Source organism: Lissotriton helveticus, chromosome 5_1 (assembly GCF_964261635.1).
Source record: "Lissotriton helveticus chromosome 5_1, aLisHel1.1, whole genome shotgun sequence".
Taxonomy (NCBI): Eukaryota; Metazoa; Chordata; class Amphibia; order Caudata; family Salamandridae; genus Lissotriton; species Lissotriton helveticus.
In genome coordinates this window covers 1915616531-1915632890 of record NC_136065.1, presented here as the reverse complement: position 1 = coordinate 1915632890, position 16360 = coordinate 1915616531, and the positions used below count along the sequence as shown (strand labels likewise).

General features: G+C 44.2%; 1 protein-coding gene across 1 annotated transcript; it reads right to left on the bottom strand.

Moving 5' to 3' along the window:
* Positions 1 to 2637: 2637 nt before the first annotated feature.
* LOC144756009 (keratin, type I cytoskeletal 12-like) lies at positions 2638 to 15377 on the bottom strand. The gene is made up of 8 exons (XM_078645484.1): positions 14674 to 15377; positions 13649 to 13731; positions 10821 to 10977; positions 9062 to 9223; positions 7621 to 7746; positions 5512 to 5729; positions 4376 to 4425; positions 2638 to 3055 (listed from the first exon to the last, which is right to left on the bottom strand). The coding sequence occupies exons 1-8, from the start codon at positions 15301 to 15303 to the stop codon at positions 2955 to 2957; spliced, it is 1527 nt and encodes a 508-aa protein (XP_078501610.1). The 5' UTR covers positions 15304 to 15377; the 3' UTR covers positions 2638 to 2954.
* Between the last annotated feature and the right edge of the window lie 983 nt (positions 15378 to 16360).

Below are 16360 nucleotides of genomic sequence, written 5' to 3'. Positions count from 1 at the left end.
GAGGTAATGCACTCAACCCGTTAATTCAGAATCCAGCGTTCCCGGACAGTAACGCCACCTGCAGGTGCACCTGAAAACTTCTAAACTAAAACTTCCTAAAATTTAACATACCCCTTGCATACAACTATTAACTCAGCTGTGCGCCGCGCCTATTAACCCTTGTATCATCCAGTGATCCTCACAGGCGAATGTCAGCAGTGCTATCCTCCTTACCCAGGTAGAGCCTAATGCGTTTTTATTACTGGTATGTTTCTGCATTTGTATATTTTCCTCCTTGTTTGCTATATCTCAACGCTGTAAAGTTATTGCAAGATGACCAGTTCTTTATAAAACATACCTTATAGCACATAGAATAATGTACAAGTTATTAGTTTGACTATCATGTCATGCATTGGCATTGCAGAAATATTCCAAACATTGGTGTAAAGAATTTGCTTTTGTGAATAGTCACTATTGTGCCTTTCTCTAACACAGTTGTATCCTTTAGTATTCCATATTTACAAATCAAATTCCTATAGCCTTCTATTGTGAAGGGTTTTAGTTAAAGCATCTATTTGGTCTACCCTGGAGGTCTGAGTGGCCAGATTATAAGAATGAATTCTTGTGATTCAGATTGTGTTTCTTGTGCGATTACTTTGGAGGTGAAGACTCCCATTGCTTGGTCAGTAGGAGTTACTTTATTCTTGTTTAACAAGGTGTGAATAGATGTGAATAATCTAGGGTGGGCTACAGGAAGGGGAGGGGATCATCCTATAGTTTAGGTGCTGTCTTTGACAATATTTACCATAGTGCATTGTGTTTGATCAACACAGGAATTTCCAGCGTAAGGTTTTCTTTGCCCATAGAGACCCAGTATTCCCCAACCCCCTGTAGTATTGGTTTTCAGGAGTGTTGTGATGTAGTAGAAACGATTTTTCCTCAGATAGGAGCTGGTAAGATTGTTTAGGGCATTTAGCTTATATACTAGACTCCAAACAACAAAATTGAGTGCCATTTGAGATGGCTCCTTATAACTGTGATTATTTAAGTAGCAAGTGGCCATTCAGGTTGTGATTTGCATCATATGTGTGGTCTTCAAATAATTAGTATCATATATTTATACACGCACGACGGGCCTGGTGGTACCTTTACATCAGACAGAAATATTAACTGTTTTATCTTGGGCGGAACTTGCGGAATTTACTCAGCACCCCATTTTGCATCCACCGCCAATATCACCTGTCACTCACTCATGTCCACAAACTAGTCTAGAAGTCAGACCCTGCCAAACAACCCCTAGCAGGAGACGCCCTGCTAGTTGTAATTTTTGTATTGCCGATTAGATTGTCTTTTGCAATGATCTCTTTGATTCACAACCCCCTGCCTATAGTATCATCTCCTCCCTTCATTGAAGAAGGAGCCTAGTCATCTGCTGTTAGTCCACGACTGGCACTTTTAGATTATTTGTGGCACATCCCACTTCTGACACCAATCACCTCTCTGCAGCAGTGCAGCCAGCTGTTCTAACAAGATAAAGGCTCAGGACTCAAATCAATAGGTTTCAGGGGCTATTTAGGAACTCTACTACAGAGCACAAATAACTGCTCTGTGACCAATTCAGTTTAGCATTATTTCAAGCGGGACACTTTATTCTGTCATCAGGTACGGTACGCCCTGTCACCTCTTGCTGCTTAACTGTATGTCTTCCCAGCGCAGCGCTTTGCGGGTCCCACATTATCCATTGCTCCTATTTTGCCATCATTAACAACTGTCCGCATTCTAACAAAAGGACAGTGTTAACAGGTGTGATAAAGCGCATTTTTTACTTCAGACACAGTGACATCAAATTACTCGGACCTGATGATATCACGTCGAATGGATTAGAAAGAAATATGTAGATTGTTCAAAAATGTCACGCAAGTAGACAAAAAGGAAGTCATGGGGAAACTTTTGCTGGGTTTCACTGTTTCAACCTATTGAAGATCTTTAGTATGAGTGCCACCAAATGCCTGTATGTGAGCTTCTTGTTGGGTGTGGTATGGCCTTCTCAATAAAGCCAGTGGGTTTGGTGCTCATATTCGAAAGCTGATTAAAACAATAACAAAATGCCTGCTGGATTTGCAAAAAAATGAAAAATGATTGTTTTGGTATACAGTACATGGGCGCGATAAAGAATTAAATGTATGTTGACTTTGTACATTCCAGCTGTAAAAAAGCCTTTCATGCATTCCAGTGGTGGCAGAAGTATACATCCAAACACCCAATAGAAAAAAGGTGAGACAGAAATACTCCTGCAGGGCTGATTCAAAATGTGACTGAAATGGCTCAAGTCAATGGCTACCTGAGTCTAAAAAGCCAAATGGCTGTAGAAGAGTGCGCCAAAGTCCCTTAAAGTATATTTACAATGCACAATGTTTGCCATAAATTGTGCAGACCCAAAAATGAGAGATACATTATTACTGTTGACCCCTTAAATGGTGAAAATGCTGCTCCTACCACAAGCAAGGATGCTACACCTCAAACACTCCAGGCTCCCAGTTCGCTTGTTTCCACTCAATTTTGTGTTTTGTTTCCCTTTTACCATATCTTAACGACAATGTGACATATTTTTAAGTTCTAAGAATAACACGTGACATTGAGAAACAATTACGCAAAATCTGCAAGAAAAAGGTTTATTGTTGGACAACAGAAGAGTGTCATTCCAGATTCAAGAGGTAAAAAAGTAAGCTTTAACAGACTATGCCTTCCCCAAGATTTAAAATCTAGTGTTCATGATTATATGTGGCTGCCCTATGATATCCCATAAACTCTGTGATTCCAGATGGACCACATCATCCTGAAAGTTCACCCATCAGCCATTGAAGAGTATTCCTTTCACAGGGATCCTTGCACGAGTGCTGTTCTGTTCTCCGGGGTTACTTTACATCATGCTGATGATTGCTGGGGATGGCCATTCACCGTGTCGCGAGTGTGCCTCAGTGGTGTTGTTCCACCACGTTTTGTTTAGTGGATGAAACCAGTTTTCCATCGACCATCTCTTCAACATAGGTTATCACCCTCTTCGTTTTAGATGACTCTACAAGACAAGATGGTGAAGGATGTTACTCAATGGAGACATCTGTGATGCTCACGCTTTTTATTAATAAATCATACAAAATGAGGTAAGCTTTTGTCATGTCAAAATCGAAATAGCTGGCTGGCAAACTTGGAGTTTTTGCAACGTGAGTGGGCTCTATGAAGTAAACTGAATAGGGGATGAGGCATGGGACCATTTCCACTCGAGAATGTATTACTTGCTAGCTGATATACCTTCTCTTGATGCTAGCATCTTACATTCAACCTCTTTGTCCCAAGTAACATTTAGCATTTCATCCCTCGCCCCTGCATGGTGTACCGCCCATTATTAATACATTTTGACTTTTCTCCGTTCGCTGTTTCACTCCAACTGTCTCATCTACTACACTGTTTTACCCTCTTGTAGATTTTATGGTTTTCCGGGTTGCTATTTCATTGGTACTTCAAATGCTACTGTTTCAATGCACATATATTACTCCTTTTCTTTACTATCATATCATTGATATTATATCTTATGCTATCTTTATTATGTGGATATATGTATATCCTACCTAAATGTTGCCTCTTGCTTTGTATGCAAAGCGCTCTGCCATCTCTATGGGAATGCTGTTCAATATAAAAAAAGAACAAATGAATGAAATAAAAAATTAGATGTGTTTGTCTTTCTATCTTTCGTGTTTTTAGAGAGTTTTGCTATCAGGTTGATCTTTGACAGTGCTTGAATGGTACCTTTGGTTGCAAGTAGTGGGCAATAACACTCATTTAGAGACTGGGAATTAGTTTTTAATTATTAAACAACAAGAGAGAGAAAGACAGAAAAGGGAGCAAGAAGGAGGAAGAGAAACACAGGAAAAAGGAAACACATGAGAAAGCAAAATATAGAAAAGAACTTGTCAGACTGAGATATACAGGTAGGAAGTGTATATTGGTGGAAGAAAGATGCAGCAGGTGGCATAAGAAACAGGCAAACATATGATTCAGCTGCCCTAGCATTCGGCACCTCCAGTGATTGCCTCGTAAGAAAAATTTTGGACTGTGGCACTTTAAAAAAAAAAAAATAAATAACCAACAAATTTCTTTGCCCACAACAGATCTGCTGGAATCAAGCATGTATGCTTTTCAATCGTGCCAAAGTCCTGTGATAGGTGCTTTGAAGGCCTTCAAATTTGATTTGTATGGGTCTAAATCTCTAGTAAGCACCCTTTGACTCACAACTCCAGTACACTTGGAAGTGGCTTGTTTTGTCAGGGGCTCATTATACTCAAAGACACAACTCCGTGGACCCTTGACCAGATCAATTTTGTGACAATCAAACACTTACCTCTGCCGGAGCTTATGGAGGAAGTTGCCTTGGTTGTTGTTGATGACGCTCTGCAGGAAAATAAACAAAAGAATCCAGTGGATCCAGGTCATTTCCTGTCCCAAAGGGGCATATGACGTCTTGCACTCCCTACGCCATCCATTCAATCTCTCCTCTTTCTCCTCCTGTATTGTGTGTGTGTGTGTGTTATAGTGGCCATTTGGAAGGAGAAACACGATCTCAAGTATCACTTCCTGACCATGACCAAGAGTGGTCTCCACCATCAAGGTTCTCTCTATACCTCATCAAACAGCCTTGTCTCACATTACTGGAAAACGCCCTGTCAAACCCAGCCATGTTGCTCAGTACCCTACTATGTATCTCAGTTGCATTAGATACGAATATTTAAGATTATGTTGATTATGGGGGACAAACAAACTGTGGCCACTACATTATCTTTCCTTTCTAGAAAATCCATGAGGGGTCATTGTTTGACTTAAAACGTATGACCTACGTAAGAGACCCATGTGGCCATAACGCAGACTGCAAAACCACTCCAGTACATAGGTAGCACTGTACTAGCACTGGCCAATAGATGTTGCTGCTCTGTGACTATCTGTCTTTTCTTTTGTTGTAGACCCAAAAGCTTGAATGGCTCATTGGAGGGGCAGGAAGGATCGAAAAAATGGACCGTCAAAGAGTAAAAGAGGGGAAACGGTAGCAGGAATAGAGGGAATGAGGAAGGAGTCCTGTTGGAGTGGTCATTCTCAAAATGGGAATATGACATTGAAAATACCTATAATACTTTTTGAGTAGCAGGTCTGCAATATTCCTATAAAATCCAACTGGTGCAGACAGATAAGAGTCTTACAGCCTGACTTAGAGTTGGGTAATTGTGGAAAATCTACTGATTTGTTGTGAAAATACTAAATCTGGACAATAGCCCGCTAACAGAATTTCCTTCATCATATGGATCAAATCATGTGAGCATCATATGGTGGAGGAATGTTATGGCTTCTACTGAGGATTAGTGACCTCAACAAAGAGGATTAATAAACCTTCTCAATCAACATCACCATCCAACTCATGACTTTGCAACCTCCTGAATGGCCATCTTCCTTTAGCTCTCTTTTGGTCTTTAGCTCTGAAGACCTTACCCTCCCTCTCCATCCAGTAAGCGCCGGTAGGTCTCGATCTCCATCTCCAGCCGGCTCTTGATGTCCAAGAGCTGCTTGTAATCATCGCTCTGGCTCTCCATGTCCATGCGGATCTGGTTGAGTTGCTCCTCAAGGCTGCTGATAGTGGTCTGGATCATCCCCAGCTGCGAGCAGTACCGCCCCTCTGTCTCTGCCAGTGTTTCTTCAAGGGATCTTCTCTGGGGTGATATCAAATACAAAAGGTTTAGGAGCAAGTAATAGGAGCGTAACAATTTAGTTTTTATTAGTAGTGAAGAGCCCTCTCATGCTATTTTGGCACATAAGGTGAATTATACAGGTGAGCTGGGCACCACCTTTCCCCCACCTCTTTTTGGCAGTGGTGTAGCTACATCCTTAGTTAATCGGATTTGGAATATATGTGATGCCCAGCTGCTGGTGTCATATGTGGCCACCTCTGACATGTGACCCTGCTGAACAAAGGTGCTTTGCTCTCGCAATGCCGACAGAAAATGTAAAGTTCCAACTTACAGTGCACAGAAGGGCATTTAACAAGGGGCACAGTAATTTGCACTGCATATTTTGCAGATCCATACAATCCAGTGCTTAGTTTGAGCCGGCGGTACCTGGTGCTAGGCACCAGCACTTAATTGGCAGCACCAGTTCTAATGACAGTCCACAACACAGTGGCACTGTCTGTCAAAATTTGAGATAGGAACAACAGTTCAGTCAATATACATTAAAAATGAATAATACCTGTCACTCACACCCTTATTATAGCTTTGGTCAGCCTGAAATAGTTTAAATTGTCACACTTGTGGGAGTGCAATGGTTAGCACTTGTGTTGGTTCAGTCATTGGCAGCGCTCGCAGGGTCGGTGGGTGGTGCAGACTGCAGTGTCCTTCAGAGAAGGGCCCTGGCACTTACTATTTTATTTTATTTAAAAAAATTAAGCATTGAATCACAGGGGGGAAGATAACGGCACATATATTCTTGAAAAAGTCACATCTTCCATATGTAACAGGTAAAGCAATAATAAAAAACATGCATAACTTTGCCAACTTGTACATTTTGCGGTAGACCTTTGTGAAGGTCGCAAGGTGTAAAACATTGCAAGTTCTCACAACCCCAGCTAGAATGCTAGCTGAAAGACAGACCCCCGTGGAGTTCAGGAAGACCTAAGCCATTGGAATCTGTTAGCCACCCATATCCTTTCAGTGCCCCCGGCACAAAGGAGTAGCCGGAAATCGACCACCCCAACACCACCATCCTCTAATCACACAAAGCAAGGAAAGCAATGAAACCCAGCGCTCCTTAAAAGTTCCTTCAAACCATGTATACCCTGCCCATCCATCTACCCTTTTATCCATCCAACCTTCCATCTTTACATCCGTCCAGCTGTCCATCTCTTCACCTTTACAACCACCCACCCGTCCTCATCCAAACATACTTCTTTCTATTCACCCAACTTCCCAGCAATCCTTTCATATTTACTTCCAGTCAGCCTTAACTATTGAATATATTATTGTATCCATCCATAATGTTACGCATCCACCCATTCACTCTTATTCATCTGTCCATTCTTCCATCCTCCGTTTTACGCGATGAACCTTTCCCTCCAAATCTTCCCTGTTAATCCATCCATGCTTTCACTCTTCATTCCCTTCATTTTGTTCGCCCATCTCTCCTTTCTTTCACTTTTCCTTCTTTGCTTGTACATTTCCTTCTTTGCTGTCACCGCTCCTTCCTCCTCCCATTCGTTCTTTGCCCTTTCTATTTATCCATCATTTTTCTCTCGTCCTTACTTTTTCCTTCTCATCTTCCCCTCTCATCCTCAATGTTTTCTAATAGTCCCTCTCCCGGTGTGTTTCACTCATCCCCATCATTCCACCTTCTTTGCTTCTGTCACTGTACATTTGAGCCCACACCCCTCTAGGCACGCTTTTACCTAAACGTGATATTTGCATTAGTCTGCACGCTTGCAGACAGAAAAGGCCAATGAACAGCTAATTGCAGTTTCTGTAGCACCCAGTTTACCAGCCCTCTGGGCCCAGTGGCTGCCCCCCGCTTACGCTGCTGGAGCCCCTAGCATGTGAACCAGCTCTTTCGTACCATGGCAAGGGCCGACTGCAGCTCGATCTCCAGGCTCTGCATTGACCGCCTCAGTTCGCTAAGCTCGGACTTGGTGGTCTGCACTTGTTCCACGCCTGTGGCGAGTTCCTTCTTTAGTTGTTTGCTCTACAAGAACAGAAAGGGATGAAAAACACAACTATCATTTGCTGGGTCCTCCCATATTTTGATTAGCAGCAATCCCACCGACTGGTAGACACCCACCTCAAGAACCTGCTCAGCAGACTGCTGCATGGGCGCCCAGAAGAAATCTTGGTTGTCGCTAAACTCAATCATGCAACTAACAAGCGTTGGTCTGTGCTATTGTGTATAAGGATACCAGCATGCTGTAGTGGATATACCATTGGTTCGGTGCTGCAATGCATCGTTCTGGGATCTCTCAATTATCTGAATCAAGGTGGAATTGTCTTCGTGTGTATTGGCACTGTGTGGTCTGATGGTAAATTATTGTGTAACTGAGAAACTGTTACCTTCACAGTTCTGTTGGATGAGTTTGAAATTGGTTTATTTAGAGTCTCCTGGTGATTCTGTGAGGTACCGGTGTCTTAGGGCTGAAGTGTGCTGTGGTAATGCCTAGCCAGCAAGCTGTATGGCTTTGGTGCACTGTTATTTTATCCTTCAGTGCGCCATGTACTCTAACATGTTCTCTTGCATCAGCGAGGAGAATGGATGTGCTGCAGCAGCAAATCTGTCCTAACTAAATGGCTTTGGCGCCCTGTTTAGAACATGAGTGAGTTGTGAGACCTCAAGACAGCCTCAAGGCTCCACGATAGCAACAGGAGGCCTCATAAAGGAGCGAGGCCTCGTGACCAGGGAAGGGGGCCTAGGACAGAGCTAGGTGGCCTTTGACAGGACCAGGAAACCTCATGGCAAGACCAGGAAACCTCATGAAGTGGCTAGGAGGTCTCATGGCGGGGCTGAGAGGCTTCATGACGTGGCCAGGTGGCCTCATTACAGGGCTGGGAGGACTCACGACTGAGCCAAGTGGCCTAATAACTGAGTTGAGAGGCATCAGGATGTGGCTAGGAGGCATCTTGGTAGAACCTGGAGCCCTGATGACAGAGCCAGAGAACTAGACGACGGGGCTGGGAGGCCTCATAACTGAGCGAGAGGCCTCGTGGCATGCCCTTGAGGCCTCATAACTGAGGCCTAGCTGGGAAGCATCTCAACAGGGCCTTGAGGTCTTTCAATCTCGTTCTTTGGGTGTTGAGAGTTTTTTAATGTCTAAGGGCTATTGCACAGACATGCACTTTGAGCTAGAAAGTAGTTAGTGCTATAGGGAGCCCAGATGATCTCTTGTCTCAGCAGTGCCAGGTGTATGGTATATGATGTCCCTAAAGCGTTACCTTGGATCTTGGAATATGTCATGTATTAGTGGGAGATATTGCTGGTACCTTCTTGATAGCCAACCACCATCTCTCACCTGCTCCAGGAACTGAGCCTCTGCTTTTTCGCGGTTCCTATTAGCGACATCCTCGTACTGCCTCCTCATTTCATCCAGAATCTTGAGGAGGTCGATACCTGGTACAGCGTTCATCTCCACAGTCAGTTCTCCGGCGCTTCCACCAGCGAGAGCCTTCATCTCCTGGGCAGGGGGAAAAGACAACAAACAGGTTATAAACACCCAATGGCGGAGCACTGTCAGCTTCATTCACTGCAAAGGAGATCTCTTTGGACTTAGAAGTTTCACGGCATGGGAGCTCTTGGTAAGTGTAGAACTTTGACTGTAAATAAGCTCTCCCTAAGAGCAGAACATTAATTGCACAGAAACTCTTACAAAGAGCACAGCTTTGCAGAATTTTCACTGTATAGGAGCTATCACTGAGCGGCGATCTTGCACTGAGTTTAGAACCCTCACTGCACTCTAGGACTGCTATGCAGATAAACCATGATTGCAAAGGAGCTCAGAGTTTTAACTGAGTTTTAAATTAAACTATATATCTTTATATATCTAACTATTTAAAATATTTTTTAACATTATTTCCTATGAAGTTTTATTTTGAGTTCATAACGATATTCTTTTCTATGGGAATGGGCTGCATTACCAGTGGTTTGCCATGTGTGACGCAGGATTTATTACTGTTTCTATTTCGGCAGAAGTAACTTACACTCATAAATGTGGTCCCACCTCCTTTTACAGGGGAGCGGAAACGTGTAAGTCTATGCTTTTGAGTAATTTTACACTCAGATTTTCTGAATAGGGAAAAATAGTAAAGTCACTCAAAAGTGAAGGAGTAAATTGCACATGTAAATTACTACTCACAAGTCTAATTTATATGTGTGAATTCCCCCGAAGGTCATTTAATCATTTTTAGCAGTTTAGCAGACTTTGACTTAGACATTACCAAGGTCTGAGGAAGAAGTACTTGTCTTCGGAGTATCTATCGCCTTTTCTCTCCCTCACCCCACATTCTTCTGCAGTCTCTCAGTTAGAGGCTGTTTTTTCTGAAACACCCCATGTGCACATCTCACACCTCTTCTGTTTCTTTTACAGCGTCTACTTTTCACTCTCTGCTAAACATATTTCCTTGCATCTCATTCACTTCACCAAGCCCACCCTTCTGCCCATCCACACACAACACCCACTCACCTGTAATTATTTAACTTTTAGACTATTGATGTTTATACAGCTGTGTACCTTCACCAAAATTTGCATGAAATCACACCTTCATTTGGTACACCTGGCCTTTGCTCTGTGCGCTCTTTGGATGATAAGCAGGTATTGTCAACCCTTTTCTCACCCAGTTACTGACAATGTAAAAAATGTGCACTGCCTTCAGCCTGAACTCACAGCCCTCAAAAGTGGCCTGTTATAAACACCCATCCACAACCTGAACTCACTCTTTTCACAGTACACACCATACATAGGTAATACAACAGAAACTCTACATCCTAGAAAAAGCAGATACTATTAGGGAATAAACGAGTAAGTAAAACATGAAGTCTAAATAGGAACAGCATCACTGTTTCCTTGCTGAGAGGGAAGTGCCTGTCTTCTCCAGCTACGGTTGTCTCCCATTGGTGGACACAAGGGCTGAGGGGAGCAGGACTCTTTAAGATGGGACACCTGCATTACCCAATCAAAAGCACTAACTCTGGGCACTTTGTGTTAGAACCACACACGTGAATGACACCTTGCCTAGATGAGGAATGGCAGGCTGTGTGCATCGTTCATAAGGTACCTCTTCGTGGTTCTTCTTCAGGTAGGCCAATTCCTCAGTTAGGCTTTCGATCTGGACCTCTAGGTCAGACTTGGACAGGGTCAGCTCATCCAGGACACGGCGTAGTCCATTGATGTCAGCCTCCACACTCTGGCGTAGTAGAAGCTCGTTCTCATACCTAGAGCGTAAACGTAGAGTCATAGATTAAAAGAAAGCATCCATCCATCTTTCTTTCCTTCCTTTCTCCCCCCCCTTCCTTCCATCTTCCTTTTTGCCAAAGAGGGAGATGGGAAATGTGCCACACTTATATAGCCCACCAGTGTGGCACAGGATGTCCATCAGCCTACCAGTGGGCACCATGAGAGAAGCCACTGTGGGCAGAACTTCTCTGTCCTTGGAAATTCCATCACCTTCTAAAGGTAAATGTACACAAACTATGAGATCACATATTCAGTTATGTCACACATCTAAGGTGCTCCACTGCATTTTGCTGAGATTCAGCCTTTATGTTGGTCAATCACAGGCGGGTAACGCCATTCACAATCTAACTTCTCAGTCACTACAGCGAGGCAAACCAGCATTATCAGAATCATTTTCAAAATCCTGTCCAGAACTATGTCCCGGCCAGTGTTTGTTGGCAGTGGCATGCATCAAGACCTTTGCACAGACATGGCCGATAATCTAAGGAATGTCTATTAAACAAAACCCATTTCAAAGAGAATGCATGGGAAGGTCAAAGGCGGAAATAAAGTTGGGATATAGGGTTGGGAAAATGTAGTGTATAGGGTAACCACTTGAATAGTCTTTTAGTGATCGAACCAGTATTTTAGTGACAAGACTGATGAAAAGATGATGAGGAAAATCATTAAAATCTCGTGTTTTTCCCCTTCCATATATACACTGGAAGCAACAAGTGCAAAATGAAAACACGTCAAAAGCTGTTATACCATGAGCAGTTTCTGGTCCTACTAGAATCCCAAAACACGCACAATTCATCCTTTCTCTGAGAAAGGCGGCAACCCTGGTGGAAGAGCAAGAAAACACATGCACTCCCACGGAGGGCTGAATACCAAAAATAGGAGGCTTTGGCAAAGCCAATATGGCTGTCTTTAATGCGCCTAAACATGTAAACAGAGACATTCACTCATGCTGCTTGCATGTGCTGCATGCACAACTGCCTTCACTCTTGACTTTACCGTTGTTGTGGGGTTGGAGGGAGTAGCAAAAAAATATTTATTTTCTACATAGAATGCTTATAGGAGATTAAGAATTATTTGTGAAAGGCAGAGTGATGTACTCTTATGATGCAATAAAGTCCCTCCTCATTTCAATGGCAACATTTCCTAGCAGGTGGAAAGATACACCAAACAGCCAACAAACGAGAGAGTATTAGGTGAAAGAATAGTAATCCTCCATGTGGAGCCAAGAGTACCCTATAGAGTACCCTACATGTATTTTAAAGAATTGGTGACAACATGCCTTTCAGACAGCTACACTGTCAAATCAGACCTAAACACAGTCCAAATATCCCCTCAGAACTAAACAATGGAAGGATGCAACTCAGCCAATCAGAATACAGTGAGACGGATATGCCACCGAGCAGGACAAACAGAAGACCCGGAAGGAGAATCATCACATTTTCAACCTTGACCTAACAAAGGAGGGGGTGGGGGGCTATAATAACCAAGCATTCCTATGACGCTGACTGCCACGGGCGGTCTCATTGGTTGGCTACCATTTGGAATCCACGCATTGCACGTTCTCGAACTTGAAACCCAGACATTTAAGGGGCGGGACTTTAGGCAGTGACGAGTTCGAGAAAACTGCCTGCCATCATGAAGGGGGAAATTTACCTGACTTTGCGGGTGATGTATAAGTCTTGCCTACCCAAATTTGTGGCTAGTCTCAGTTTTTCTTTGTTTGCATACTTGGTTCTTGTCTCTGGGCTTTGCTATTTTCATGTTGAGGGGTAGTGAGTTTGGTTAGTAAAGTTTTTAATGCTCTGGGACAAGAGAACCTAAGTTCAAATACTGGCCTCCTTCTTGGCCGGAATGCTGTGACCCTGGAAACTCACTTTATACTCCCGAGTCTCCCGCGCAGATACTTGCATGGGTGGGGACAGGCCCCGTCAGCATCCCTTTGCGTTTCGGACAGCATTAAAACCATGTCTATTTTACTAAGCACCTGGTTCTATCTCTAGCTAGCGCTTAGTTGAACTTTAATAGGTATAGCGCTATATACATTATAATTCAATGCGATGTAACCAGTAGGACTAGGGAGAGGTTAAAGTAAAAGCTCCCCCTTTGTGGTAGTGGCCCCTCACGTTCTATGGAGGCTGGTTTGTAGATGGTACACTGTGTACCCACAGATTCGTTGTATCCCTCAACGTAACGGTAAAGAGCGCTGCTCTTGCCCCAGGCTAAGAAACCTCATACAAAGGTTTGCATTTTTTCTAATGTGACATATTTATGTATTCAATACCTCAATACCTTTCAGAAGCACAAAACCAAGCATTTTCACGTCCAACAAAATGTTTGTCAACATCTCATAAATATAAAAAAAATGGTGCATAATTTCTTTCTGTAAGGGGGAACTTCCCGCACAAATAACTGAGACACTGCTGTACAGCATACCTCTCCTTTTCTTTACATTGCGTATATTTACACATTTCAGACACAAAGTGATAAAACGATATGCACAGAATCACACATGCTGTCAACTGCTGAGGCTGAAATTAAAATGGAGGTTGTACATATAATTCATCTTCCCTTCATTCATTAGTCTGTCTGTACAGAGCGCACAACGTGTTATTTGCTGCATGCCATGCCCCGAACATCTGTGCCACTCACTTGAGTTTGAAGTCGTCTGCGGCCAGCCTGGCATTGTCGATCTGCAGGACCACCTTGGCGTTGTCAACCGTGGCGCTCATGATCTGGGAGAGAGAAGTTTCAAGAACTTAGAACAGGGTTAGGGGCACTTGGACAGAGTCATGGAATTGGTCACTGCCCGCTGGTATTTTGAATCTGCCAAAAGCCAGTGTGGCATACCAGACTTCAGAATGTTTCCTTTATCATTGAGACCTTTGAAGAAACTATTAAGCATGGTTATTGGTGACGCCTAGAGGACCCTTTTGGAAATAGAGGCGCTTTACTGGTCAACTTTGACCACACTGTGAAAGTAACGTTGAGTCAATTAGTGGTACTTGTGGTCTCGGAAAACTGTGAAAATCACCCCGATCCCTTAATTGTTGCTGGAGCTGTTCCTGTGCTTTACATGTTAAACGGTAGTCCTGACCTGAAGAAGCGCACACGTGAGGCAAGCTCACGGTGACGTGTGTACCTCATCCTTTTCAGCTATCCAAAGACTTCAGCAATACCTAGAAGCACACTTTGGCGTCCACGTGCGGCATATTCATTCTTATAAGGAATAATTTATCTCAGTGGCCTTCATTCTTCCCTCTTTTACTAAATAAGTCCCCAAAGTAGCATTCATTAGGTGGAGTAAAACTCGCACAAACAGACCCAGATTTAGTTTTTACTCCCACTATAACATAAGGTGCATTTGCAAAGCGCACGTTCAGCCGTAGGCATCTTGGTGCTCTCAATTTATCGACCTCAGACGGATGAGAGGCTGAGTGGACCTTCTGGGATTTGAACCTGTGACCTTGAGGTCAAACACAGACCCCTGCAGGTGACACATTAGTCCACTGAGACACCAGACACCACATCTTTTTCCTTATCTCAGGTATATCGTATTTGGAGGCTTGCCTGGCTGGCTACTGCACTGTTATGAGGATTGCCTCTTTCAGCCTAGCGACACCTACCATCCCTGCTGGGTGTGTGGTTGCAGACAGATGCACCCTGTTATTTCTCACCTTGTGCTGCAGGTCTTCGATGGTGGCGTAGTACTTGCTGTAATCCCGGGTACCCACACCTGGGGTTCGATGCTTGTCGTACCACTCGCGGATCTTGCGTTCCAGCTCAGTGTTGGCTTCCTCTAGGGCCCTCACCTTGTCCAGGTAGGTGGCCAGGCGGTCATTGAGGTTCTGCATGGTCTGCTTCTCAGTGCCGCCAGAGAGAAGACCCTCGCTGCCCCCACCCCCAAAACCACCTCCACCAAAAGCCGCACCACTGCCGCCAAAGCCCCCGCCACCGCCTCCATAGCCACCGCCACCGCTACCGCCTCCAAAGCCACCACCAGCACCGCCTCCATAGCCACCGCCACCGCTACCACCTCCAAAGCCACCACCAGCACCGCCTCCATAGCCACCTTGCCCTCCATAGCCAAAGCCAACCCCATAACCATTAGCAAACTCAGCACCACCATAGCTATCACCAAAGCCGCCGCTTTCCATGCCTCCTCCAAAGCCAGATTCGTAGCCCCCGCTGAAGCCACCCCCACCAGCACTGCTATATTGGGAGGACTTCACTGATTTTCGGACAGAGAGACTGCTGCCCCCGAAGCTGGGGGCACCTACAGATCGAGCAGCACTGAAGGTACTCATCGCGGCCAAGCAAAACCGAAGGGAGTGACCCTTGGGAAGATAGCAAGAGCAGGAAATAAGCAACCTAGCATGGTGCGATCACCATTATATACAGAATCCTCTGGGTGTTCCTGCCCATAGTGCCACCTCCTTTTTCCTTAACAAGCAGTTTTCGTGCCAGCTCGGCATACCAGCTCCAAATTAAGTAATTTATTGAATTCATAAGTGTTCATTTCTGTGAAATGTAATGCCCTGAGGGTGCCCGTATTCTGTGAACAGCGCTAAATGGGTGGGGTGGAACTAATCTTCCATTAAATGTTTGGACGATCTTTTGATTATTATAAATGTACACAGGCAAGATTTCTTCTACCTTCCCTCCCTTCCCCATACTCTCCTCAAAGGGCGGGAATGGCGGAGTGGGACTAGTCTTGCACCGGCAAACACTTGCCCAAGGGAGCGACTAATGTGATTTTTGGCAGGTCTGCCAGAGATGTCTCACCAGTGTTTCATGCTCAGATCAGACTCATGTTGAAATACACCTTGGCTCAGCTCCATGTTCAGTGAAACCTCCATTCTTGTGGAAAGCAGCCTCCTCCTTATACCTTTTCATGGACACCAAGGGCATAGCATAGTTTCCAGTTCTTGCGACAGGCTTTTCTTTGAAGCTTTAGGGATCACCTACCAGTATCAAAGCTAAGATTGTTTATGCTCCCTGCAGACCTGAATGCGGGAGACTTGGCCTCCAAGGGCATGGCTACCTGGGGTTTCTTCATCGAGGAGACAAGCCTCATGGGAGGTGTGTGAAGTCAGATGCATTACAGTCACAGCCGCTGGACCACACTTCCAGAAGAAGTCTGCACACAACTTAATCTCCCCATTCCTAACAAAAAAAAATAATGTGTCCTGCACACAACTGGTGCTCATGTAAAGCACTCTGATATCTTCGGGTCAAATTCACGCGATATAAAACTCCTCCCCACCCAAAAAAAAACCTGCAAGCTTTACCAAGTCCTCGATATCTTCCCAATCATCTTAACATTGCTATGCTTTAATTTGTTCCACATTAACATCTCATTGC